The following is a 26295-nucleotide window of genomic DNA, read 5'->3' on the forward strand; positions in this document are numbered from 1 at the left end:
CCCAAGGACCAGAGCAGAACCGGGTAGGCAGGCCCATGGTCTGCGACCACTGGAGGGAATGCTCCCACAGATGGAGAAATCCCAGGGCTAGGTCCTCCAGGTAGGAGGCAGGCTTTATCAGGACTGGTCATTGTACTGACCAAAGCTACTGAATTTTTTTAAGCTGTTTTCTTTATCAGAGTGAGTTCTTAACCTGTGATCTAAGGACCCCCAAAATTTCAGGGGATCTGTGAACTTGGATGGAGAAAAAAGCTACATCTGTAATTCATTATAATTGGTTTCCTACAGAATGCTATGTATTCTATTTCATGAATTCAAAAACATGATTCTAAGGAAGGGTCCAAAGGCTCTGCCGGATGGTCCAAAACAGTGGTCGCCGCGTTAGCTATCAACCGTCGTCCTGATCTGCTCCCTTCACTCTGCACCAGTTCATGCAAGCCTTTCCAGGTTTTTCTAAATCTATCCTCTCTTGTCCATTCCATTCATGTATCATTATGCGTTCAGCCATTCCCCAACTGACGGGCAATCAAGCAAGCCAAACCAATTCCTGTTCTCAAGTGGCTCACATTCTGATGGTGTGTGTGTGTGAGGGGGAACACACACGCGCACACACGTATGAATACATATACGTATACGTCAGTAGATACTTCCTTTTTGCTACACCAAAAAGTGCTGGTTTCTTGGCACAGATGGGTCTTCTTTCTCCAATCTCTTCAAAGCATATGCCAGCCTTGCAGTGGTATCCAAGGGTCAAAGGGCATGCACCGTTTAGGGGCTCTGGGGGAGAGCTGCAAACGACTTTCCATCTTTTTCAATGCGGCCAATTTGAAAGCATGCAAATTAAAAAACCTGCCAGTTTCCTGAGAATTAAAGTGGCATTCCTGTGAGGCAGGAAGGGCTTACTAAACACAAAATGGTTATTTCAAAGCTACATTGTTCTCCTCAGCTGTCACATACGTCTTGACGGTCTTCCAGCATCTGTAACAAAGGCTGGAGAACCAAAATGGTGGGGATGATGGCCAATGCTGGGGATCAGGTTGCCTGTCCAGACCTACAGAGGACAGGGGAGCGGGTTTCGGGTTTCTACCTCCCCTCTGTGGCGTGTCCCCCTGGACTCGACACTGACTTTGCTCCTAGAGGTTTTCTGGTGGTGCTGAGCTCAGAAATGAGTAGGCAAAACAAAGGACACCCACAGACACCCTCATTTCCCAACAAGCACCTGCCAGGAGGCTCGATTCAGCAGATTGGGCCTGACCTGTGCCTTCTGCTCTAAGTGTCAGGCATGCAAAGTACTGGGTAACCCACTATCTCTGCATGTGCCTCAAAACACTTTTCACAGATGTGAGAATCACTCGTGTAAGAAAGCCAGTGAGTAAGAGGAAGAAAGGTGAGAAAGGAGCACAAAGATGCCTTGCCCTACAGTAGGGCGCTCAGTCCTGGGCACCATGTTTGGGGGCCGCTGGGGACCGTGAAGATGAAGAGCATGTGAGGTAAAGGGAGATGTGAAGACTGACGGAGACCAAGAGGGCTGGCTTTGAGTGGCTGAAGGGCTGCGCTGGGGGCTCTTCCTGCTCACTGGCCACAGGCCCTGACAGCTAACATCTGGAGCTAGGGGCGACAGCAGGTCCCTCGAGGAAGCCGTCATCCATGTGCTGCTCCCAAGAAGGAGGGAGTGAGTGGCTGCCGGCCATCAGGCAAATGAGAGCACGCTCACCCCCCAACGGAGAGATTTACTCACCCTGAAGTCGAAGCCTGGCGGTGTCCAAAGGGAAAAACACTGTCATGGCGGTCACGCTTCCCTGTGAAAGTGGAAAGAACACTTAGCTCACAGTCTCACAAGGGGAAGCCCAAGCCAGAGCTGACCAGGAGCACCTCCTCCCCAACAAGGCGGCCATCCTAGCTGGCCTCCCCAGCCTCAAAAGCCCAGGCTCTAGGAGTCTCTTAGCACCTCTGGGAATTATTATTACTTTTTTTTTTGGGAGGGGAGACAGGCAATGGGGTTAAGTGACTTGCCCAGGGTCACACAGCTAGTAAGTGTTATGTGTCTGAGGCCAGATTTGAACTCAGGTCCTCTTGAATCCAGGGCCAGTGCTGTATCCACTGCGTCACCTAGCTGCCCCGCATTATTTCTTCACGTCACACTTCTGCTAAGAATAAGATGAGGAAAGACAACAACATTTCTATAGCACTTTAAAGATTCACAGATGGAAGAACTGATTTTTCCAAAACAAAAAGGAATCCATGACTATGTGTTTATCAAAACAGGTCCTAAAAATGCTGGGGTACATCTAGGAGACCCCTGGAGACGGCATTAATGCAGGGGCTGGGCAACTGAAGCCACACGGGCCAATTTTCCATGCTACCCAGAGAGGCACCGGGCAAGAGTCAGCAGGAAGAAAACCTGTCTTTTCACTCTTCGTTATTTATTCAGATTGCCTTCCTCAAGCAAGAAAAAACAAGGATTACAGAATTTAGAGTTAAAAGGAGCCGGAGGGACCATTTAGTTCATCCCCGTCATTTTAAAGATGGGGAAACTGAGGCCCAGAGGGAAAGCTGGCTTACCTAAGGTCACTTGGCAGAGCTAGGATGAAAATCCAAGCCTTTTCCCATTCAGTTGATACAATTTAATTATTCAGCCTTATTTTCCACAAAAATCTTGGAAAAGTGTTGTCCAAGATTTTCTTTAAGTCACTGTTTGGTGTCGCAAAGGAAAACACACAAAAGCTTCTGCTGAGGAATAAAACGGAACCCAATAAACACTTCTCACAAGACTCCTCGGTGCCAAGCTCGGTGTCAGGTGGTGACTGCTATCCAGGGGTTCATTCACGTCCAACTTTGCATGACCCCATGGACCACACTGTCCATGGAGTTTTCTCGGCAAGGATGCTGGAGCGGTTTGCCATTTCCTTCTCCAGTGGATTAAAGTAACCACAAGTGAAGTGACTTGCCCATGGTCACAGAGCTAGTAAGCCTCGGAGGCCACATTTAACTCTTCCTGTCTATCTAACTCCAGGCCTGGGGCTCTACAACTGCTGAGACCTCTAGCTGCCCCAGGTGTTGATATGGGGATAAAAAAAAAAGACACTGTTTCTGTGCTCAAGAAAATGAGATATGTACAAAGATACAAAGAATACAGCGTACAATGAGGTAAAGAAGAGATATGACCAAGAGGCATATGGAAATTCGAAGAGGAAGATGCCACTTTCAGTGGGGGACATCTGTCCCTGAGCTGGGCTTTGAAGGAAGAGGAGGAGTTGGGGGGGGGAGGAGAAGAAAGAGCATGGCAGGCACTGAGGATGGGCGCAATGAATGCAGGAAGGCAGAAGGTGGCAGCTCTGGTTCTGAGAACAGCCAGCCAGCTGGTTTGGCTAAAATGCAAGAGAAAAGACTTAGTAGATAAGCTGCAGCCAGAACTCGGGGGCTAAAAACAAGTACAGTGTCAGGTTACAGACTCGATATACTGCCAAAATATCAAATGTACCATCAAGTTTAGGCCTGGGCATCACGTCAACTCAAGAAACCCTTATGGAGCATGTGCCCCGTATGTGCCAGGCGCCAGGCTGGAGATGCAAAGTCCCAAGCCCAACAGCTGCCAATGTCAAGAAGCCTGTCTGCCACTGCTCCACTAAAGGAAAGAAGACGGGCGCAGGCATGGATGGGCAGCTGGGCTGAAGTCAGAAGAAGAAGGGCAGAGTGGTGTGCCCATCCTGCTAAGAGGCCAGATCTCTCTCAGGGCACGTGAAGTGTGAACCAAAGGGTCCAGGATTTAGAGGAGGAAGACATAGGTTCCCATCTCTGACACTTTCCTAGTTCTGTCTGATCCTGGACGAGTCCATGAAAACTCTGCGCCCTCACTTTCTCCGTCTGTTGAACGAGGATAGTAACTCCTAGGGCTGTTTCCAGGACCAAATGAGACCATAGCCCTGCTTTTAGTTTCTTCCTTTTTCAAAAAAGGCTTTTAGAAACTTTATACAACCTTGAGGTTATTATAAAATTCAAATGAGACTATGATGCTTTGTAATCATAAAATGTGAACCAAGTTCATTCAACTGTGAGTTTTAGAGATTACACAAGAGTAATATGATGGCTTTGGAGGAAATGCCTACAGTCTTTTACTATTATTATTATTATTATTATTATTATTATTATATTATTATATTATTATTATTATTATAGTAAAGGTAGAACTCAAGAGTTATTTATGAGAAATCTGAAGCCAGGTCCCACACGGAGGCCAGGAGGAAATAGCTGGCTGATTTCTGGTTAGAGCTCTCCTGCCTTCCTTCATTTAAAGACTCTCTGCTTTGAGAACCAGTTTTTGAGAACCTCAATTTGTTTCTTACAAACCCCCACCCCCCACTGATGCACACAATGGCCTTCAAACCAGAGTTTTAAACATGGGTTTATTTACAAAAAGGGAATGCGTGATAGCTGTATGTTTAGGCGTGTACATTTACATACCTTGGAGACACACACACACACACACACACACATCACACAATCCACTTTTATACACAGGCAGGCCACCAACAGGCATTTATTAAGTGCTGATAAGTGCCACGCACTGTACTCAGCATTGGGGATACAAATACAATCAAAAAGCATAGCAGTGCTGCCCTCAAGGGACTTACACTCTAATGGAGGAAAGCTAATATGGCCCAAAAAGGCGCAGAAAAGGAAGAGGTGGTGAAGGTTCCAGCTGAGGGCAGTGAAGGGGTTCAAGTCTGGAAAGGCAGAAACTCAGCTGAGAAGGAAAGAAAGTTGGCCAGCCTGGGCCCTTCCCCAAAGTGCAGTTCCAGGGAGGAACCCCGCAAAGGGAGAAGGGGGCTGGTATGGGGGAAAGATGTTCTACTGTGGAAACCCAGGGATGTACAAGAGCTAAACACACAGACTGTACACACACACACGCATACGCCTTCCCCATCAACAAACGGCTCGCCCCCAAGCCAGCACACAGGAACAACCAGCTCCCACAAAAATGCCTAGTCTCCTCCCAACAGAAAGGAAAGTGAGGCAGGCGAGCTGAGAAAATCCGCTTAGTCCTCCAACAACCAGCCCCACAGAGACACAAACACAAGCTCCCCAAAGTCACCCAGCTGCTGGGATCATTAGCATCTGGAGCCCCGTCCAGTCCAGCCCGGTCACTTCCCAGAGGAAGCCACTGATCCCCACAGAGGTGAAGCAAATGGGTCGCACCCAGAGCTCTCTGGGCTTCTCCCGCAGGCTCCGGGATCCCTGTGACACGCTTTTCAGAACCCCTCATTTTACAAACGATGAGACCGACTCCAGAAGGCCCACGAGCCAAGCTGTGCCCTTGTCCTGGCTCAGAAAGTCTCCAGAGCTGAAAGGGATATCTTGTTTACAGATAAGAAAACTGAAACCCAGAGAAAGGATCTGACCTACCACAGCAGAAACTCCTTGAGGGCAGGGGCTGTCTGTGGTTTACTCCGGCTTCTAGCCCAATCCCAGTCTAATAACGGTTAGGTACTTAAGGTCTGCTGAGCTGCATTGTACAGCGCCCGATGGAAAGTCTTCTGTAAACGTATATAAATGTCAGCTGTGGCTACCAAGGCAGGACAAGCATCCACTCAGCTCATCCATCAGTATTTCTACCTCCAGCAAACACTGCAGTGAGAAAGGATAGTGAGCCTGAGTCAGCCATCTGCAGGATGGCAAGAGTGGGTCAGACTGCCTTTGGGAAATTACAAAGCTCCTTTAATAAAGACTCTGTACTTCTCCAAGAAACAGAGAGCCATCTTTCAAAATACCAATATTCTACCAGTGCTAAAGTGTGGCCATGAGTCTCCCAGGAATTAAGCAAGAATATCCCCCAGAGGGCAATGGTGGGTGTGTGAGCAGTTGCAACACGTAAGAAGAAGAACAGGAGCAAAGGATGCCTGAAAAAGAAGACGGGCTGGTCCTGCGACACAAAAGAACGGCACTAAATAGAGGGTTGGCTGGCGTGCTGCGGCAGCACGTTCAAAGCATCGGGAGGAATCGAGGAAGGCGCCTTAACAAGCGTGGATGGTCTGTGATCTGCACTGCTGAAGGGAATGCCCACGCTCATTATATCTGAATATTCTACTGGTACCCAAATAAATCCGTCACAGCCTGATTCACCAATGGCCAACTAGTCTCGGATGGCCCCGAGGATCTCCTGTCTAGTCCCCGACCATTCCAAGGTCCCTGATTATTCCAGATTCCTTCCTGTCACCACCACTCATTCTTGGTCAAGATGCCCGCCACACTGCACTGTTAAGATTCTCTTACGGGAGCTCTAAAAAATAACCCACCACCCCAACAAGGTTACTGTGTTTTCTGCAGTTATTAGGAGTAAAGATCAAGGTGGTATAGCAGAAATAACACTGGCCTGGAGTCAAAGGATCTGGGTCCAAATCCTGGCTCTGCCACTTACTAGCTGTGTGACCTTGGGAAAGTCATTTCACATTTGTAGGCCTCAGTTTCCTCATATGTGTTGGATTAGATGACCTTTTTGGCTCTAAATCCAAGATTCTATGAAAATTTTCTTTTGGGGGGAAGATGGGTTCTTTTACTTATTGGCATAAAAGTACTGCTAGAATTTTCAGATTTTCAATATACAGTATTTCAGTTACATTACGATATAGTCTGGAAACCTAACCACCATTTAAAAGGTTATTTCTTATGGCAATTGTTTCTAATTCCAAACAACTTACAAAAACCCATTTCAAACACTGCCGGCTGGAGGCTGGAGAGGGGGAGCTGGGGAGGGGGACACAGCCTTTTTCAAAGGCACTGATTCAAGAAGGCCTGAGCTTTCTACAGCCCAAGCAGCTGGTTTAAACCAAAGTGAAACTGGTAGGCACCAAGAACCTGGGCAAGCCCTGTGCGGTAATCACTCGCAATATAAGCTAAGGATATCGGCTTTCTTCTGCCAAAGATCCAAGGGTGTCCTAAAACTCAGGCCCAGAGACAGAAAAATGGTATAAAAATTAATTCAACAAATATCTGAAATCATTCTGAGGATGGGCTGCTGGGGCCCACAGGGACAAAGATTTGTCCCAAACTGGCCTTCTAACTTTTATCCTCCATCCTCAGCATGAATAGCTCTGTGCACACAGTGACTTCAAGGCGGTGCTAGGGAGCGAGCGCTAAACTTGAGCTGGGAATGCCTGAAGGTAAAAAGAAGCCCTGATTGATCTGGGCAAGCCAAGGTATCTACCTCTGAGCCCTCAGTGTCCTCACGTAAGGCCTGTTCCAGGCCTATGCTGTGTATGCCCATCGTCTGCCAAAGGTTGTAAGCCCAGGTTTTCATGCGTAGTTCAGTCAGAGTCATTCTATCATGCCATTTTTTTTTCCTGAGAATTATCTGTGCCACTATGTAAGGGGGTCACTCTTATACACAGAAGATAAGGCCCAGGGTGAGAGGATGCCACCAGTCACAGATAAAAAAGAAATTCATGATTTTCTGTCCTCCGCTTCTAACTGCCTGAGTGGGAGTCCTACCGCTACCTCTGAGGGAACAGCCTCAAAGCACCAAGTGTCCAGAAAGGTGACGTTTTCTTTTTCCCAAGACAGATACTTTTTAGTCATAAAACTGATCACTTCACCACCCCACCCCCCAGCCCAGGAGTCTCTGGCAGGTGCCCCTTCACAGTAAAACCCCAAACCTTACAATTGCTGAGAACCTTGTTGGACTAGCTCCACTACAATTTTTTTTTGGGGGGGAGGGCAAGGCAATCAGGATTAAGTGACTTGTCCAGGGTCACACAGCTAGTTAAGTGCCAAGTGTCTGAGGCTGGATTTGAACTCAGGTCCTCCTGACTCTGGAGCCAGAGCTCTATCCCCTGCGCCACCTCGCTGCCCCCACTACAATCTTTCCGAAGAAGCCACTGTCCTAAGCCCCAGAGGGAGCCGGCACCATCAGTTCAGATGGCAGAAATCGAGCCTGAACGTCCTGTGAATTAGCCTACAGGGCGGACAGACAAAGCCCTGACATTTTAAACTATTTTAAGAGTTGGCTTGGCAGTGAAACTCTAAAGACATTTTTGAGAACCTTTGGCTGCATGAACACGTTAAACTCTTGTGACTATATTTGGTTATTTTGACTGCATGTTCTCTCTGAATGGGGGCTGATGACCTCATACCATCTAATGGCGCACACAAGTTGCCCCCACGGTGTCTGGCCTCCTCGGTAGCTCTCCCAGAGTTCAGGACATCTTCTAAGAAATGGTCTCAGGATTTTAATTGTCACCAAAGATCAGACCAGTGGGATATTGTGTCCTAGGCACAGAGAGCAGGAAAAGGACAAACACAGGCAGCAGACTGCTCTGCCTAAAGTTCTGACTGAGCTGAGGCCTGGGTGCGGGGGTGCAGGGAGGGGCCAGACTTCCTTCTGAATGGACTCAGAGCTCTGCTGGGGATGAAGAATGAAGACCAGGCCATCCACCCACCAGGGCCCGGAGTAGCTGAATGACCCATCAGTGCTGGACTGGGTTGGTTTGGCTTGGCAGAGCTAGGAACAGGAAGAAGGGGCAGAGAGGCCAAGCTGAGTTTCGATGCAAACTTCTGGGGGCCATCTGAAGCAAGCCCTTTACAACTGGCTTTGCCCAGAAGCAACAGATGATGTCCCATCCTCCCTCATAAGTAAGGGGGTGAAGGAGGGATGAATACACGAGATACCGCAGAGGACAGAAGCCACTAGATCTGGCAACGACTGGGGGTGAAACTGAGAAACCGAGGACTGAATGGAATGGAAAAACACCAATTAAGTGCTTATTACGTGCCAAACACTGCACTGAGCTCTGGAGATACGACCAGAAAAGCAGACAGTCCTCGTTCTGATAAGGGAAGATTCTGCCACAGGAGAGAAGGAAGAGCAAGTGAGTGGTCCAAACAGAGGGTCAAACATCAATGCCCCCATCTGGGGGGTTGCAGGATGCTACACAGCAGGGCGTGTAAGGCTCGGCACCGCCCTGCCAGAAGGGCTAGAGATGGTGACTCCCTGTTCCCCCGGACAGTGTAAGATGTCTGAGGAATAGGCCCCAGCAGACTTCCCAGCACACCTGGTCCCTCTCAGGTCACCTGGTAGGGGTCTGGTGTGATGTGAGGGTTGCAAAGTGAAAGGAAGGGGCACGGATGTTCAGGGGAACGGCAGACCAACAGAAAAACACCTGCTCAACTTGTGGTAAGCAACCAGAGTTCAAACACCTGAGAGTTCCCAGAATGCCTCACCCTCCCCTTTATCTCCCAACTTCTTTGCCTGGGGACAGGATGAGCTGGGCTGTTCAGCACTCAGACCCATCTGAAACGCTTCTTCCCTGACAGTTAATGTCTGGGCCAAGCACGAAGTGCAGATTGGGGGGAGAGGAGTTCTGCCTCTGACACGGTGAGTCTGATGTGCTCTTGGCCCATCCAGGAGCAGAAATTCAACAGGTAGCTGGCTGGTGAAGCCTACGAGAGCTCAGGAGAGAAACAGAGGCTGGATCTAGAGATCAGGGAGTCACTGACAAGAAGATACCTGCAACCCAGAGTCACTGTCACCAAGAGTACATCAGGAGAGGGAAAGGGGGCTCAGGACAAAAACTTAGGGGCCAACTAGGGAATTGCAGAAGGGCTGGTGGGAAGTGATTTTGTGTGAAAACAAAATGGAACACCTTTTTAATACTAAAAACATGGACCTCTGGTCTGGGAAGAAGCTTGGGGTCATGGACTAGGCCATTTCCCAAAGACTGATCCAACTGGCTCTCTGATTCCATCCTCAGCTTAGCTCATATCCTGTCAGCCCTGCCCCAGGACCTTCATCCAATCGCCTATCACAGTGTGGACATTGGCCACTCTTCCAGATGTTTACCCACCTCATCCAGAAATGCGTTCCCGTCTTGGGGCAATCAGCACAATCTCCTTCACAACCAGGAGCGCCTGCAGGGGCTTGGCCTGGAAGAACCCTGTGCCAATGGCACAGCCTTAGGCCAACAGATACTGGGGCCTTTCCTCATTTTAGGCCTCACCTGAAAGGAATGCTGAAGGGGCCGAGGCTGTCTCTGCTGTTACAACTTTAAAGGAATCATCGGTGGTTGTGACATATACGCAAGAGGGCCCTTACCTGGTGTCTGACCATCAGAATAGGAGCCCCTTAAGAGCAGGGACATTTGGGGGCTTTTTCTCTGTATCCGCAGCACTTAGCCCATAAAGAAATGCCTGTGGGCCGGGCCACTAAATGAAATGCTTTTTTATTGTCAACAAATGATAAGAACCTGAGAAACTTGTATTCTCTACTCCTTTCAGGGAATCATGACTATAAAGCTGCGGTCTGCGGTGGGGCCCCGGCGCCTCTGCTTCATGACCTACCTGTGACACTAGCCTACCGGCTGGTCCACTCCTTGGCTCTGGGCATTTTTACTGGCTGCCTCCCATGCCGGAATGATTTCTCTCCTCACCTCCTCCTCCCAGCTTCTCCGGTATCCTGCAAGTCCCAGCTACAATCCCCCCACCTACAGGAAGCCTTCCCCAGCTCCTCTTAATTCTAGTGCCTTTCCTCTCTTCATGATTTCCTATTTACCCCGTATGAAGTTTGTCTGCACACATTTGGTCGTTGTCTCCCCCACTAGATTGGGAGCCCCTTGAGAACAGGGACTGTCTTTTACTTCTTTTTGCATTCTCAGAGCTTAGTACAGTGCCTGGTAAAACTCAATAGATGCCTACTGACTGAGCTAACCTGAGATTAGACTTTTAACTAGATAGGTCAACAGGAATCAAGGCCAGAGATTGGGGAGGAAGGTCAGTGGAAGACTGACCCCTCCCAGGTCACCCAAGCACACTTTCCCGGAGCTCACAGTGAAATACAGCCAAACTCTGGGGACAGTGACCGTGACCACACAATTCAGAGTCTTGATGCCGGGTCTACATGAGGCGTTGAAAGAAAAGAAAGACGAGGTGCCCGGATGAGCACGCCCAGCCCTGCGGGGTAATCCCTTGAAGTCCTGAGCTGCTAGTTCTGACTCCCCTCCTGGAGACGTCAGTGGTGGAAAAAGAAAAGGCTGGCCAGAAAAAGAGCACCGAGCTTTCAAAAGGTATCTTAGGAAAACAGAAGCCAGCATGGGATGGAGTACGAAAACACTTAGGAAAGCTAGGCTAGTACCTGGTGGGAGGAGAAGCGGGAAGCACGAAGGGGATGTATTAAGCACCACTTTTTTAGTGGAAAAAAACACAGGTATGAATAATAAGAAAATATTTCATATGGATGAAACAAGAGAGTTTTAGTAGAGCAGTGACATCTAGGTTAAGGGTTTGGTCTAAAGGGTGGGGAGCCTGCGGCCTTGAGGCCACATGTGGCCCTCTTGGTCCTCAAGTTTGGCCCTTTGCCTGAATCCCAACTTCACAGAACTGTCCCACCTTTGATGGGAGATCCCTAAACCTACATGAACTCTGACTAGTCTCACCCTTCTGAACCACAGATCCTCCTCTATAAAACAAAGGGTCTGGATAGGGATCACCTATTACCAGGAGACCCTGGTCCTCGTTCTGTTTCTGCTACAAGTGATCTGATCTTGTATCACTGTGATCCTCTCTGGGCCTCATCTATAAAATGAGAGGAGGGAAGGCAATGTTCACATTTGATGTTTTTTGCAGTAGTGATAAAAAAGGAAAAATTAAAATAAGTAAATAAAATGAGGGATTGGATTAGAAAAAGCTCCAAAATTCAGTGAAGCCACATCATGACCCATATGTAGGAAGCATGGGTAGAAACATTTTTCCAGCTTGGAAATCTGTGATTCCATGTAATATTTAATGCCACTTCTTTTCTAAGATCTAGAGAAATTATGAGGCTGGCACGGGCCTAACCACAAAGAGGGGGAGGGGCTTGCACCCTCGTCCCATGGACCCATCAGCTCCCTCTCACAGAATCCTAAGAGCTGGAAGACACCTTTGAGCTCTTTCAGGAGGGCGTTAGCCCCTCGGACCTGGGAAAATATCCCCTCCGGCAATCTCCCCGTCAGGCAGCCACAGAGCCTCTGCTTCAAGGCCTCCCCTGGAAGATCATGACTCCACAAATGAGGGCTCCATTAAAGAAGTGTGTCCTCATATTCACAATCAGTCTGTGCCCTTTATCTGCCACCCACTTACCCTATGGCCCTGTCCTCTGGGGCCCAAGCAGAACTAGGCCAACAAGACTGAACATCCCTTCCAATGTGCACGCTCACAGTCGGGCTTCCGTCCAAGTCTGCTCCTCTTTAACCGTTCTGTCAGTGACCTGGTTAAGGGGTTTTCTTGTGAATCCCAAAGGGCAGAATGAGGAGCAAGGGGGCAGTTAACCTAGACAAAGGATTTCACCCAAACCTTCAAAAGCTCCTGCCAAGAGCAGAAAACGCCGAGCCCCTCGAGGACTTCCACAGCCTCATTCCAAACTACTCTGCCAGCGCTCCCCTCCACATACCCCGCGTTCCAGCCGACCTGGCCGACCATCTCCTGCTTCCCTGGATGTAGACAGGCATGTCCCCCACGCCTCCATGTACATCCTCTTCACCTCCTCCAAAGCTCAGCTGTGGGGCCAATCCCCCTATAAGTCTTGCTTGACTCCATCATCAAACTATTCTCTCTATGGCATACACTTTCAAAATTAGTTGCTACATGTTATTTTTGCTGAAATGCTTCCGTATCCCCAGCCCTCACATTTTATTCTTTGCTAAGAGGGATGGTTCTGGGTGGGAGAGGGACACACTGGCCCCTTTGATGTAATTGATGTAAAAGCCAAAGATACCGACAAAAAGCTTTAAAAAAAAAAAGTTCTTCCCCTCCCCCAATGTTCTAGAGCATTGTCTAGACTCTCCTTTGCTCCTGTTACACTTGACTTTGTATTCTGCTTATTTGCATACGTGATGCATCCCCACTGAGTAAATCAGGGACTATGTCATTTTACATCTTTATAAGCCCAGTACCAAATACTGTGACTCTGCACAGAGAAGGCATTAAATAAACATTTCTCAAATTTAAAGGAATCTTTCATGTGAAAACATGAATTCTTGCATGATGTCATTCCTAATTTTCTCCTTAGCTTAGTCTCTTCTAAACATGCTGTGGCTTGTTTGTAAAGTCCTTTCCTAAAACATGATATACAGTGGAGACCAGGACAGAGTCCAGCAGAGCACATGCCTCTGTTTCAAACTCTCTGACCATTAAGGCAGACAAAGCTGACGTCAGCTGTTCAATCATTTTACTGCTGAGCTTGTAATCCATAACCCCTTCTCCCCTGCTCTTTTTTATATGAACTACTATCTGTCTGGGTCTCTACTCACTGTATAATCACAGAACCCGTATAATATCCCTGTCTCAATTTCCCTAGCCGTAAATTGGATTGTCACTGACTTGACCTAATACAGCACTGTTTTGAGGATTCAGGGTGTTACACTAAATTAATGAGCAAACTTAAGTATAACCAAAAACGGCAAAATTAGAACACGGAGGAACAAGGTGACAGAGTTGGAAGAACCATGATTGTGGAATCAGGAGACTAGGTTCTAGATGGGCTTAGTTAATATTTCCTTCTCTGGATTATGGGTAGGGGTGCCTGTAAGTATCTAATCATTCTATCATATGTAAAATGAATAAGCACACAATGTTTGTTGACTGATTGATAATGGATATAAGACTACTTTGTGAAGTTAAAATGGGTACATTACAGACCAATTATTAAAATCATTCAATACAAAGCACAACAAATGTTCTGATGTACATATAGCCTTTACCAAGAATGGGAAACTGAAGAACGGGTCTACTCATTTAACGCACACTGAATTCGACAAACGTTCTGTACCCACCATCTACTTGGTACTTTCACAAGGAAGACCAAGAGGGGCCCATCCGCTCTCTCAAGGAGCTGACAATCTAACAGGGCAGGGCAGACTGCCATATGATCTAGAAGGTAAAAAAGCAGAGCCGAGGTGAGAGAAATGCCGACATTTCAGAAGGAATTTCCCGGTTGGCTAAAGGCTTTTTGTGCAAAGGCTGAAACAAGAGTCAGATTTCTGGGGATGGCCAGAGATTTCTACAGGCAGACCCAAAGAGGGCTTTCTTTGCAGGTGAGAGAGAAGCCTGAGCAAGGAAGACGACACAGCAAAGGACAGGACGAGTTCAAGAACCAGGGAGTCATTCAGTCTGGCTAGGAACAAATTACAGACAGGAAGAGGAAGCTGGGCACCCTCTGCCCCAAACTGCCGCCCCATCTGGCATCCGACAATGCCATCATTTTTTACTCAGTGGTCATTTCAAACTTGTCCATGAACACGAGCAAAACACTATGCTGGGTAGCGTACAGGGCCTTGATCTAAAAGAGATTACAGTCTAATGGGGGTGGGGAAGAGAAGTACAGTGGAATTAGAGAAGAGGTACAAAGTACCAGGGGAAATCTGAGAAGGCAGTGTTCACTTTCGTGGGGTGGGGAATAGGAAGGGCAGACGAGGGAGGCTCCAGGAGGGAGGTGGGATCTAAGCTGGACCTTGAAGGAAGAGCGATGCTCCAACAGAGATGGCCATGCGGCTGGCCACTCTAAGGACAGAGGACAACATGACAAGACCCAGGAGCGTGCAAGGAGAGAGGAGAAAGGGGTGAGTGGTACAGCTTAGCTGGCAAACTGCAGATGGGAAGGATGCTGGTATGAAGCTGACCAGGCCAGTCGGAGCCTTGAATGTGTCACCAGTTCATAGGTCTGGTCAGGCAGCCCCATGAGCTCCAGGACAGCAAAGGTTACTTTTGACCTTGCAGCCCTAAAACAGAGCCCAGGGCTTTGGAAAAAGGGCTTAAAATGTCTGTTGAGTCCAGAACTAATGTGTTTCCTTTCCATTCTACCATGCTGACTACCACACACAGGGCAAGATTGAGGGCATTCAGTTTTGGATACATGAGCACATCCAGGTGGAGACAGAAGGCTGTGGGTCTTCAGTTCAGGGGAAAAGATGAAGGCCAGACACATTTAGCACAAGCCTCCTCTGTGCAAGGCCAGGCTCCTGGCAACAAGTCCTTTTTTTTTTTTTAAGTGAGGCAATTGGGGTTAAGTGACTTGTCCAGAATCACACAGCTAGTTAAGTGTTGAGGCTGGATTTGAACTCAGGTCCTCCTGACTCCAAGGCCGGGGCTCTATCCAACAGGTCCTTTTTTTAGCAGTGAGTAATACAGTAGGGAGAGGCTAGTTTTAGAGCCAGAGGGCCCGAGTTAAAGCTTATCCCAGGTTACACTGGATAAATCTCTTAATCTCTTGGGCCCTCAGTTTTTGCATCTGTAAAAGGAGGTGAGAGGAGGGGGTAGCTTTGAGGACCTCAAAGGTCCCTTTCAGCTCTAAGGCGGAGGCTTCCTGGAAGCTGCCTAATGATGAAGCAGGAGCCTGGGAGGAGTGTCAAGGAAATCATGTCCCTTTCCCCGCGAAGGTCTGAGGCCAGGCTCTCCACAGGCCAGAGCCAAGATGTATCCTAAAGCTGCTGATTAACGTCATCAGTATCATTCCAAAGTCTGCTCTGATGTTGAAACCAAAGATTTTTCAATCTTCTTGGTCAGTTCCAACAAAATAAGGCTCTTTTGGCATTACAGGGCATTAGAACCTACTTTTAAAAACCCCAACTCATCTGGGCAAAATTCTTTTTAAATTCCAAATTTCTATTTCCACAAATTATGAGTCTTCTCGTCAAGGCAAGAGACCCAGATAAGTAAGGATAGGCCTGTCTGCAGCTATTGCTTCCTTGAATTCTTACAGATTCTGCTTTGCTTAGATATGAGGCTACTTGGCCAAGGGAGAAGCCCATTGCTTCAGCTTCTAAGTTGGCTCCTGCTAAAATGCTATTCTCCCTAAAAAAGAGAAAAGATCTCCATCCCCACTCTACAACATTCCAAATTATCAATAAAACATCATTGGTGTCACAAAACTCAAAATAAAACGCATACACCAAAGCAATTTCAATCCACTTTTTATACACATTGAGTACAAGATGCACCCTTCCCTAATGTTGCTCATTGATTCTGCAAAAATGCAACAGTGAAGAAACTATAACAAGGGGGCAGGGCCTGCCAAGGTCACCCTGTCTGCTTTGTTTTCCTAAGCAGGCTCACATGGCATCGATGTAGCTAACAAGCAGCATTAGCGGGGCAGCTAACTGTGGGCACAATGGCTGTCTACACCTGTAGTAGCTATACCCAAACACGGGGGGGCATGGATCCCACACTGCTCTCAACATGGCACAGGCTTTTCCTCAAACTGCTCTAACTTGTACAAAACCTGAGAGAAGCCCAGAATTGTACTCAGTAATTATTTTTCAGTACATACCTACATGGTTTTCTTTTCAAAAAGATGACATTTGAGAAAACTGCTCTCTATCAAGACCAATGTGGTACATATAGGGGGCCCAGGAGAACTGCCTCCACATGCCTGAAGAAGAAACGGACTCAGCCTAGAGGGCAGAAGCAAGAGAAATGGGCTGATGGTGATCAGGAGGCAGTAGCAGGCTTGAGCTAGGACCAAACCTCTCGAGAATGACAGCGAGGGCAAAGTGCCTCGGGCTGCTTGGAAGGTAGGGAATGGCCCTTGCGAGAGGCCTTCAAGCAAAGACTGACGCCCACTTGTCATGGAAGGAAAAGGGATTCATGATGGGATGTAGCTGGACTACATGACCTCGGATGTCCCTTCCCACTCCAAGACTGAATATGATCCGCGTCTACCTGCCATGAGACTCTGTGGAGAACGGGATTTCCTTGAGGGCAGAACTGTCCACTTTCCTGACTGCACCTTGGCACCTGGCGTTTACTAAAGGCTTGTTCACTCAATATGTCATCAAACAAAGTTACAATGCCCCAAAGGCTCTTTCAGGGAAAAACCCTTCAAGTGGAACCAGAAGGCCTACCTCTCAGTCTGGCAAGCTGACCTTCTGCTACTCAAGGTTATACGACAGCCCCATGGAAGCTTCTATGATCCTAAGCTTATGATGTTTCATAAAAATCCAGCTACTGTCTCACTGGAGTGCCAACCCAAGCGAGGCTCCATGCTCCCTGTCACTTGGTGACGGATTTGGTTGGGATGTGGCTGAGGAAAGGACGTAATCCGTGTAGACTTTGCTTACGACATGAAGAAGTCAGAGACCAGCTCTCCTACACGAGGGCTATGGGAGAAAAAAGGCAAAGCGCCTCCCGAAGAGGTATGTGTGTTCTGGGGATGGGCAGGGGTACTCCGGGGGCAGAGTGAAAGCTAAAGCAAAGTGTTTTATTATATGTTCACATCTGTGTTATAGACTCTTAATTTTTTTATAGAGGAAATATAAAAACACAGCAACACTGAAGTTCTGAATCACATAAAGTTAAGTGCTACATAAGGGGGCAGGGATTACATTAGAAGAAAACGCCACATTATGACGGCACTCAGAGGGAACAGGAGCAATCCTGTTCCAGGCAGATGTGAAGAAGCCCCTGCCCCACTTGCTCTCAGTCCAAGACTCACAGCCAGGAGCCCCAGAGGAGCGGCCCCTCCACCCCTAGCCCGGCCTAGCAGCCCGTTCTCCTGAAGGCACAGGCGGCACCTGCCTCCAGGAGGGCCAGGAAGGTCTTACGCTCCAAATGACTGCCAAAGACTTCAGCAGCAGAAACGGACATGGTTTTCTCCATGGAAATGACATGAAAGAAGACATGTTAACATTTGCTTCACTGAAGCCCCAAAGGTCCACAGGGGCTCTCCACTGGCCCTGCAGCTGAACCCTCCTCTCTGTGGGGTCTCCCCTCCTCGAGGGCAAGGGCTGTTACATCTCTATCAGTGCCTGGCTCTTACCATAGGGCACCGCACACAGGAAGAGCTTATTAGATGCTCACTCACTCAACTCATTCATTCATCCCCCGGGGCCTGCGCTTTACCACCTCCCATCCTTTATTCCCTCTACCCTCCTCAGCTCAATGCCCTCCCCTCTCCAGCTCCATCACCCCAGATTCTAGCACCCTTCTAGAAGGGGCTCAAAGGCCATCTCTGTCACACATCTCCCCCAATGACATTATTTCTTCTTCCTCTGAAATCCCACAGCTCTTGGTGGCCCACTTTACTGCCCTCCTGCCTCATCTCTGCACCCCTCAGCTCTCTGACCAGGTTGCTCCACAAAGCCACGGCTCACGGCGGATGCCCATGGGGTGGCTGTTGGAAGGATTCTGAGCTGTGACTTGCATAGAGACTGGTTTATATGACCACTGATGTCCCTCCAGCTTGACGTCTGAGTCTCAGAAACTCTAAATTTAATTCTATGTAGAATTAATACAGAATAAGAGGCCTGCTTCCTTGGCCCAACATGAACAAAGAATTTAAGTGAGTCCGTCCATTTTGAAAGTAGAGGCTAGGAACACAAAAGAAACAAAAGCCGTGGCCCCAGAACATTTAATCTAGAGGGAACTAAAGTATAAGCACACATGACAAAAGTAACCTTTCTAAGACTACAGAAAACACTGAGGAGAACTGACACCATCTATACGAGCCCAGAGCGGGTGGGGCCGTACGAATAACCAGGCTCTATTCAATCACGGAATACTTCTTTGGAGCTATATATTGAAGGAGAACAAAAGGGACTGGTGAAGAAGAGGAGACTACCTGGAGGGGCTGAAAATGAGGTTAATGAGATCTGAGGAACAAGTGCGTAAGTCAGCCATCAGTGGAGATCCACGAAGATGGCTAAGCGAGTGGGTGGCATGATGAAGTGTTTGAAAAAGGCTAGTTCAATTTCCAACAGTTACCGGAAGGACCTATACAATGGCAACGGCTATGGGGAAAAGAGTGGCACTGAGCCACAGCTGAGAAAAATGGCAGGACACATCACACGTGGGGAAGTGAAGAAGGAGGGAACAGAGCTCATCACAAACCTGAGGAACCAGAAAAACAGACATGCCCCACACCCGGGTCTGGGGCAGGGCTGAAAGACGCTGTGCTTAGCGCAGAGCCCTAGATCTGGTCAGCAGCCATCCCAATACAGGTCTGACTTGAAGCCATGGGAGCATCCTCTAGGCTGTGAGACCGTAAAGAGAGAGGGCCCGAAGGCCCAGGGAGGTGGCCTGAGCCCAGTGAATACCACCAGCATCGATGGAGGGAGATTGCAGCTGAATCCGAAGGGGAAAGTCCCTAACTCGAACTGCACCCACATGGAGCAGACCGGCCTGGGAGTCCCTCAAGTTCCTCCAGTGCAGGGCCTGCTATGACCCCCGTGCCCAGCATGAGACCTGGCACAGAAATGATACTTAAACAGTCCTTCCTAGAACTTCTAGAGAATAGGCTGAATGGAACTGTGGGCAGGGAAAGGGGGCAGGGGTCCAAGCCGGCAGGGCCTCAGGGACTACCAAGTCCAATCCCCTCGTTTTACAGAGGAGGAAACTGAGACACAGAGGGACGGATAAGTGACCTGCCCGAGGCCACAAAGGCAGGATCCGAACCCAGGCCCTTTGGGCTTTTTGCATTACACCACGCTGCCCAAGGAAAGCCACAACAGACAGCGGAGCAGGGAGGACGGAAAGCAGATCCATGGGCAGTGCCAGGTAAGATCAGACCCGATGATCTCAAAGGTTCCTTCCCTCCCGATGCCCCACTGAGAAACAATCTTCTCTGCTTGCCTCAGGGCACCGGAACTTATAGGTCCAAATTTCCAACAGGGCGGAGCTGAGGAGGCAAATGGGAAAACCACTTTCTGAGAGGAGGGAGCTGGGGGAAGCCGGGCCCCTGAGAGCCAAGGGTGGAGAGCGCTTCAAGCCAGGGAGCCACCAAGGGCAGTGGGGGGCAGGTGTCAGAGGCTAGGGAAGACCACACCTGTCACTCACATCTGGAGAGTCGCCATTCACCACCCCCCCCTTAACGCTGACAAGGGGCCCGGTCTCTTTCTCCATTGTGGGAAAAGGCTGCAGGAGCAGCACGGGGAGTCGGCGTGGGCCCGAGGAAGGGGGTGGGGGGCCCAGGCAGGAAGGTGATGAGACCCCCGCTTCCTGCAGACTCCTCCAGGCAGCCCAAGGCACGCCCCCACTCTCTTCTCTGCCCAGCGCTGCCCGAGCCAGCCTCGCACACCCCAGATGATGAACGGCCCACTGACGGGGCGGAAAGGACCCCAGGGGACCGGGGAACCCTCGGGATGAAAACGTCTCCCCCTCCCCGGAGTAAAGGGAGAGACCGGGGGGTCCTAGGAGCGCGGGGGGGGGGCGGGACGGGAGGGCCCGAGGATCCCGAATCAAAGACCCCCCTCCGCGCTCCAGACTTGTCTCTGCTGTTTACTGATCGGGTGACCCCAGGCAAGTCGTTTCGCCTCAGTTTCCTTTTCTGTAAATGAGGGGGCTGGCCGTGCCCTGGACCCCACCCCTAGGTTCGTAATCGAAGGTCTCGCCGCATTTCATTGAGCGGTCAGTGGAAACACTCACGACTCCCCTCCGGGGCCACGGATGGACCGGGGCCGGGGAAGCCCCTCCCCCTCGGACTCAAGGGTCCTTTTCCGAAACCTATCGGCACGCGCCCGGACATCCGGGTGTCCGGGCTCGCACCGTCCACATCCGGGTCCCCCCAGGCCCGCTCCGCTCCCCCGCCCCCTCCTCACCACGGCGCCGGCCACAGCGTGGACCAGGCTCTCGTAGGATAGCACGGCGGCCATGGGCTCGGCTCTCGTCCGACCCCAGGGGACGCTTCGGCCGCAGCTGTGCCAGCAAGCGGAGCGAGAGGAGTGCGCGCAGCGGGCACAGGCAGCGAGGCGGCGGCCGGCCCAGCGTCGAGCTCCCAGCGTCCGCAGGCCCCGCCCTCTCACCGGCCTCCGCCATGGCAATCACTTCCGGGTCGCCCGGGGCCCTCCACTGCCCCGCGAAGAGAGAAGGCGGGACCCGAGGGGGCGGGCCCTCGGGGAAGCCAATCAGAGGGCGGCGGCGCGGGCCCGCCAATGGGCGCCCGGCACCCGGTGCAGGCGCGCTAGGCGAGTCTCGCTTCGTGACGCAAACCTCTATCGTTCTTGAACTTTTTCCTTTCGGTGGGTTTTTGGTCCCCGTCACCTTTTCAAAAATCGCCGCCGAAGCTCCGAGTCTTCCCCCATACCCTCAGAACACTCCCTTGGTAGCAGCGAAGGGCGGTCCCCAAAAAGAAGTCAATCAGTGCCTTGGCTGTTTAGAGGCAGGGTATACCTCATTCCGCACCTGCAGCCCTCCACCTTTTCGGTTCTTTGTTTTTCTTGCGTGTTGGGGCGGGGGGGGCGCTTACAGGGTGTTCCTAAATGCTTAGTGTAGTTTTGAGGCGTCGAGTTATCGCTTCACGGATCAACATTTATTCATCACCAGTGGTGCTCAAGGGCAAACTAGAGGGGTTAGCAGCCCCGTTAGCACAGAGCTCCACAGGTGTCTATCAGCTAGAACTGAAGCAAAAGGGTCCCAGCCTTCCATGAGCTTACATCCAACGGCTGTGTACAGGATGACAAGATGAATGTAGGGGGCAGCAAGGTGGTGCAGTAGATGGAGCACCGGCCCTGAAGTCAGGAGGACCTGAGTTCAAATGTGGCCCCAAACGAAACACTTGACACTTACTAGCTGTGTGACCCTGGGCGACTCACTTAACTCCAATTGCCTAAAAAAAAAAAAAAGATGCAGAGATAAAAGGTAGTCTCAAGGGGCAGTAAATTTTCATGGATAACCTTTGGGGGTTTTTAGTGATGGTGTTCAGTCGCGTCCAACTCTTCGTGACCCTATTTGGGCTTTTCTCAGCAAAGATGCTGGAACGGTTTGCCATGTCCTTCTGCAGGTCATTTTACAGATGAGGAAACTGAGGCAAACAGGCTGAAGTGACTTGCCCGGGGTCACACAGCTAGGAAGTGTCTGAGGTCACATTTGAATTCAGGTCTACCTGACTCCAAGCTGCCCCTCCTGGCACACAGTAAATACTTAGTAAATGCTTTGTTATTGTGTTTGTTGTTTTCCCACAGTTGGTGGAAATCACAGGCTTCTCCAAGTTCCCCCTATTAAAGGTTCCCCACAGCACAGAAAGATTCCATTCCATTCACATGCCACACCAGCAGTGGGCATCTCCTCAGCGTCTCATTCTCAGCACCACCAGAAGCACTTTGGCGACTGTCAAGCGGCCGAGGCCGCTCTGGGATCTGTGTGGCTCCTCCAATGTGCTGTGGCCAGCTCCGATCCCTCACAGGCCCTCGATGACTCGAGACACTCAGCACCACCTGGGCCCGTTCCAGATGGCATCCCTCGTGTGCTCCCCTCTTCACTGTTCCTTTCTTCAACTGCCTGCAGCCTGTCGGGTCCCCCACCTGTCTGCGAGAGCTGCAACAGTAAACTCTTGGCCAAACTCAACATCCGTTTTTGGTCCTTCTTGGCCTCGATTCCCCTGTTATGCTAATGACCCCTCCCCCCCAAACTGGATTTCCTTTCCTCTTCAGAGACATCCCACTTTCCTGATTCTCTTCCTCCGTCTCACTGTCCTTCCCCGCCAACCTCTCAGTGTGGGATTTCTAAACGTCTGTTCCTGGCTCTCTTCCTTCCTATTCAGCAATCCTTGAACTACCTTCACTGAGCCCACTTGACAACAATGATCTCTATCACTACCAGATACCTAACCAAAATCTTGATCTGCATTCTGAGCTCCATCTCCAGCAGCCTACAATGCATCTGCAGGTCTTGCTATCCTACAAGGACCTCAAAAACTCACTGTGCAACCCAAACCGAGCTCATTTTCCTCCTTAAATCTGGTCTTCCCTTTGACGTCAGTTTCTGTCCATGGCACCCCTCATTCAGTCTCCCACATTTCTATCCATTTATATTGTTCAGTCATTTTTCAGTCATGTCTGACTCTCTGTGACCCCATTTGGGGTGTTCTTGGCAGAGATACTGGAGTGGTTTGCCATTTTACAGATGAGGAAACTGAGGCAAGCAGGGTTAAGATTTGAACTCGGAAGGCTGAGTCTTCCTGACTCCAGGCTTGGCGCTCTATGCACTATGGAGCCCCTCGTGGCTGAAATATTGCCTAGAGATACAATAAATTAGCTGACAGGCCCCTGGGTGTAGCGGGGAAGGCGGGACTGCTACATATACTCAGTGTAGGACTCAAGAGCAAATCACGTAAATTTATAGGTGAATTGCCAAGGGAAAAAAATGGCAGGGGGTTAAGGTGCACGCAGGCCACTGAAGAAGGGGCCGTGACCCCAAGGACTTAGCAGCTCTCAAAAGGCCTATTTTCATTTGCTGGCCCTCATCTTCTGGGTCAGAAATACAGAATTTTAGTTGGGTTTCTTAGCCATTGTACCACTATTGTTATTGTTATGGCAGCTAGGGGTGCCATAGGGCATGCAACACTGGGCTTGGAATCAAGACGACGCATCTTCCCGAGTTCACATCTGGCCTCAGCCACTAGCTGTGTGGCCCTGGGCAAGTCACATAGCTTGTTTACCTGTTTCCTCCTCTGCAGAACGGGATAATAGCAGCACCTACTTCCCAAAGTTGTTGTGAAGATCAAATGGCATTGTGATAATCGTAAAGCACTTAACTCGGTGCCTAGCACAGAGTAGGGGCTACCTAAAACGCTATTATTCACCTAATAATGTAAATCTCCTTTGTGGACATGTGGGCAGTCAGAGGACAAGCTGAGTTCCACCCTCTTCTTGGACACATGAGGGAACTGGAGCCCAGACAGAAGAAGGGGCTAAAACCTCCTCTCCTCTGTCCTGCACTGCATGCCAGCTCACAGCGGGCAAGGACAGGCCTAGTGATGTCACTGGAGGAATAAACACCCAAAGCCAGTGCGGGCGGCTAATTTCTAGTCTGCGAAGCAGTCCAGGAGCACTGCAGAGGTAGGTGACTCACCCAGGATCACCCAGCGAGGATGGATCAGAGGCATGATGAGGACCTGGGTCTTTCTGAAAGTCAGAGGCTGTCTTCCTATCTATTGTGCCCTTATGCTACTCTAACAATGACACCTGGTCTTTCAAAATGGATGACGGGCAGCTAGGTGTCGAAGTGGAGAGAGCATCGGCCCTGGAGTCAGGAGGATCTGAATTCAAATCCGGCCTTAGACACTTACCAGCTTTGTGACCCTGGGCAAGTCACTTAACCCTGACTGCCTCAAAAAAAAAATGACCTAATCCTTAACGTGGGGACATTGTTACGGATGCCCTTCTCCTAGGCCATCTCTCTGCCTTCTCTCTCAGGGATCTCATCCCTCCCAAGGATTTCACTCTATTTCATCTCTATGAAAGTCCTAGATTATGGACTTGTAGGGACCTCAGAAGCCAATGAATCCAATCCCATCATTTTATAGAGGAGGAAACTGATGTGACTGGGCCGGGGTCACTCACACAGCAAGAGAGCTGCGATCTGAAGCCAGGTCCCTGTCTCCAGAGCTGTCTCACAAGTATCCTAAACGCAACACGCCTTCTCTCTTCTCTTTCCCCCAAATCCAGCCTCCCCTCTTCCAGTCACCCATGCTATGACCCTGTCATACACTTCTCTCCCCTTCCAATTCCAGCACACATCACGTTGGTCTCAACCTGCCATCCTTCCCTCGGGCTCTGCCCATGATGTAGGCCTCCTGCCAACATCTCGGGGGTAGCCTCTTGATGATGGTGGTTCAGCTCCTGAGCCTTGACCCCGCTCCTAGTCTTTGCTCTCTCCACCTTTCCCTACACGGATGTTCCCAAAGCACCGGTGACTCCCGTGGTCCTAGAGTGTCAGCCAGTGCTTTCAGTACAAACTCCCCTTTCAGGCTTCCTGCTCTTTTCTGGGCTTGATTACACGTGACTCATATCCGTCATCCTCTAGCTGTTCCTGGTACCCATCATTCCAGAGATGCCTTTGCCTCTTTCCTCCACTTTGTGAAACCTTCTGTCCCTCCCAAGGCTCAGGTCAAGAGCCATCTCATTGACCGCCACACTTTCGGCCCCTAGCTGAATCTCTCCCTCAACTTGGTGCCTTGCTCTGCTTGTCCCCCTCATCCTCTGGAGCCCCCTCCATCTAACTTTTCTCTTCTTTGCTAGAAACCTCCACTTTCCCAGTGCATTATCATCTCTCTGTTAGACCTCTGGAATAGGAAACTGAGCACGATGGATGCCCCCAGGAGGCCCTGGGCTTGGGACAACCATGAACCATGCCCTATGCGGACCCCCTCCCTCCTCCTAAAGACCATTGAAAGCCTCAGAATCCCTGACAATATTCCTTCCTTGCCCTTTTCTGGCCCGGATAGGAGGAAGGGGAGGAGGCCATATCCTCTGTAATTCTCTTTGCTTCTCCCCCACCCTCCCACCCTTCTCTGCCTGCTCTCTTGGATGAGCCCAAAGAAACCATATGGCCTTTCGTGAAATGACTCAAAAAAGGACCTATTTGCCTTCAGCACTGACCTGACCTGCTTCTGATTCTTCTGCAAAGCCTCTTTAAGTAAGAAATAAAGTTTCGATCAGTATCTTACACCATACTCAACAATTTTTAAATGGATATATGACCTGCATACTAAAGATCATAGCATTAAGAAATTTAAAGTCATCATCCGCCTACCTTTCACAGCTATGGATAGGAATAAATTCCTAGCCAAACAAGGGATAGAGGCAATTACTAAAGATTAAATATGTAACTTCGATTATATGGAATAAAAATATTTAGTAAAAATAACACTACTGGGGTAAGCAGTAGACTAGCAAAAAAAAAAATCCATCAAATATCTGATGTCTGATATTTAGTCAACAGAAATTAAAAAATCAATCCAGAGTAAGTTTGGTCAAAGGAAAGGAGTTTTTCAAAACTGCAAACTGTTAACCCTATCTATGAAAGACTGCTCCACATCACTGAAAGAGGGAAACCCAAGCCCCTGCAAGTTTCACCTCAGATGGGCTGATGAACAAAGATGGCATAAGATGGGAGCAGTCGATGCAGAGGGGTTTGGGAAGACAGGCTTGCCACCACTCTGGACGGCAAACTCTCATCAGCTCCAGTGCTAGAAAAAGGCAGCGTCTCCACTGCCTCTCTACTCATTTTGTCACCTATGTTCCAACCTCCTGGCTCATCTGAACTCCGTCTCTCCAGATACCAATGATCTCTTAGCAGATCCATCATCTAGGTGGCATGATGGGTAGACCTGGGAGTCAGGGAGACCTAAATTCAAATTCTGTCTCAAACACTAAAGGAGTTATGTGACCCTGGGCAAATCACAATCCCCCTCGGCCTGTTTTCTCATCTGTAAAAAGGGGGTAGATAATAGCACCTACCTCCCAGCATTGTGAAGACAAAATTAAGGTATTTGGCAAAGCACCCCAATTTACCTTGGGATTTAACTCTGCCTCCGATTAGTACTTGTCTCCCACGACCCAA

At 49.6% G+C, this 26295-nt stretch overlaps 2 protein-coding genes across 5 annotated transcripts in view; one reads left to right on the forward strand and one right to left on the reverse strand.

Moving 5' to 3' along the window:
• The window catches only part of SLC25A17 (solute carrier family 25 member 17), a 32988-nt gene extending 12214 nt beyond the window's left edge, over window positions 1–20774 (reverse strand). Inside the window, exons 1-2 of one of the 4 annotated variants that reach the window (XM_020982677.2) lie at window positions 20553–20772; window positions 1739–1799 (exon numbers count right to left, since the gene is read on the reverse strand). In XM_020982677.2, the coding sequence (XP_020838336.1) occupies window positions 1739–1799; window positions 20553–20606 (115 nt within the window). In that variant the 5' untranslated portion in view covers window positions 20607–20772. Of the gene's footprint in view, window positions 1–1738; window positions 1800–20379; window positions 20459–20552 lie in introns of those variants that run through there. The other 3 variants (XM_020982678.2, XM_078147558.1, XM_020982679.2) reach the window with 3 other exon arrangements.
• LOC110205624 (uncharacterized) lies at window positions 20633–22346 on the forward strand. Its single transcript, XM_020982311.2, has 2 exons — window positions 20633–20972; window positions 21915–22346. The coding sequence occupies exons 1-2, from the start codon at window positions 20768–20770 to the stop codon at window positions 22340–22342; spliced, it is 633 nt and encodes a 210-aa protein (XP_020837970.1). The 5' UTR covers window positions 20633–20767; the 3' UTR covers window positions 22343–22346.
• Window positions 22347–26295: the final 3949 nt, after the last annotated feature.

This window comes from Phascolarctos cinereus, unplaced genomic scaffold (genome assembly GCF_003287225.1).
Source record: "Phascolarctos cinereus isolate Bilbo 61053 unplaced genomic scaffold, phaCin_HiC Scaffold_1;HRSCAF=81, whole genome shotgun sequence".
Taxonomy (NCBI): Eukaryota; Metazoa; Chordata; class Mammalia; order Diprotodontia; family Phascolarctidae; genus Phascolarctos; species Phascolarctos cinereus.

Bases quoted from the DNA above. Each gene is read 5' to 3' on its own strand.
- LOC110205624 (XM_020982311.2), top strand. From the start codon at position 20,768: ATGGCAATCACTTCCGGGTCGCCCGGGGCCCTCCACTGCCCCGCGAAG. The intron at 20,973-21,914 runs GTGGGTTTTTGG...GTTTTCCCACAG, and splicing joins TCTTGAACTTTTTCCTTTCG to TTGGTGGAAATCACAGGCTT.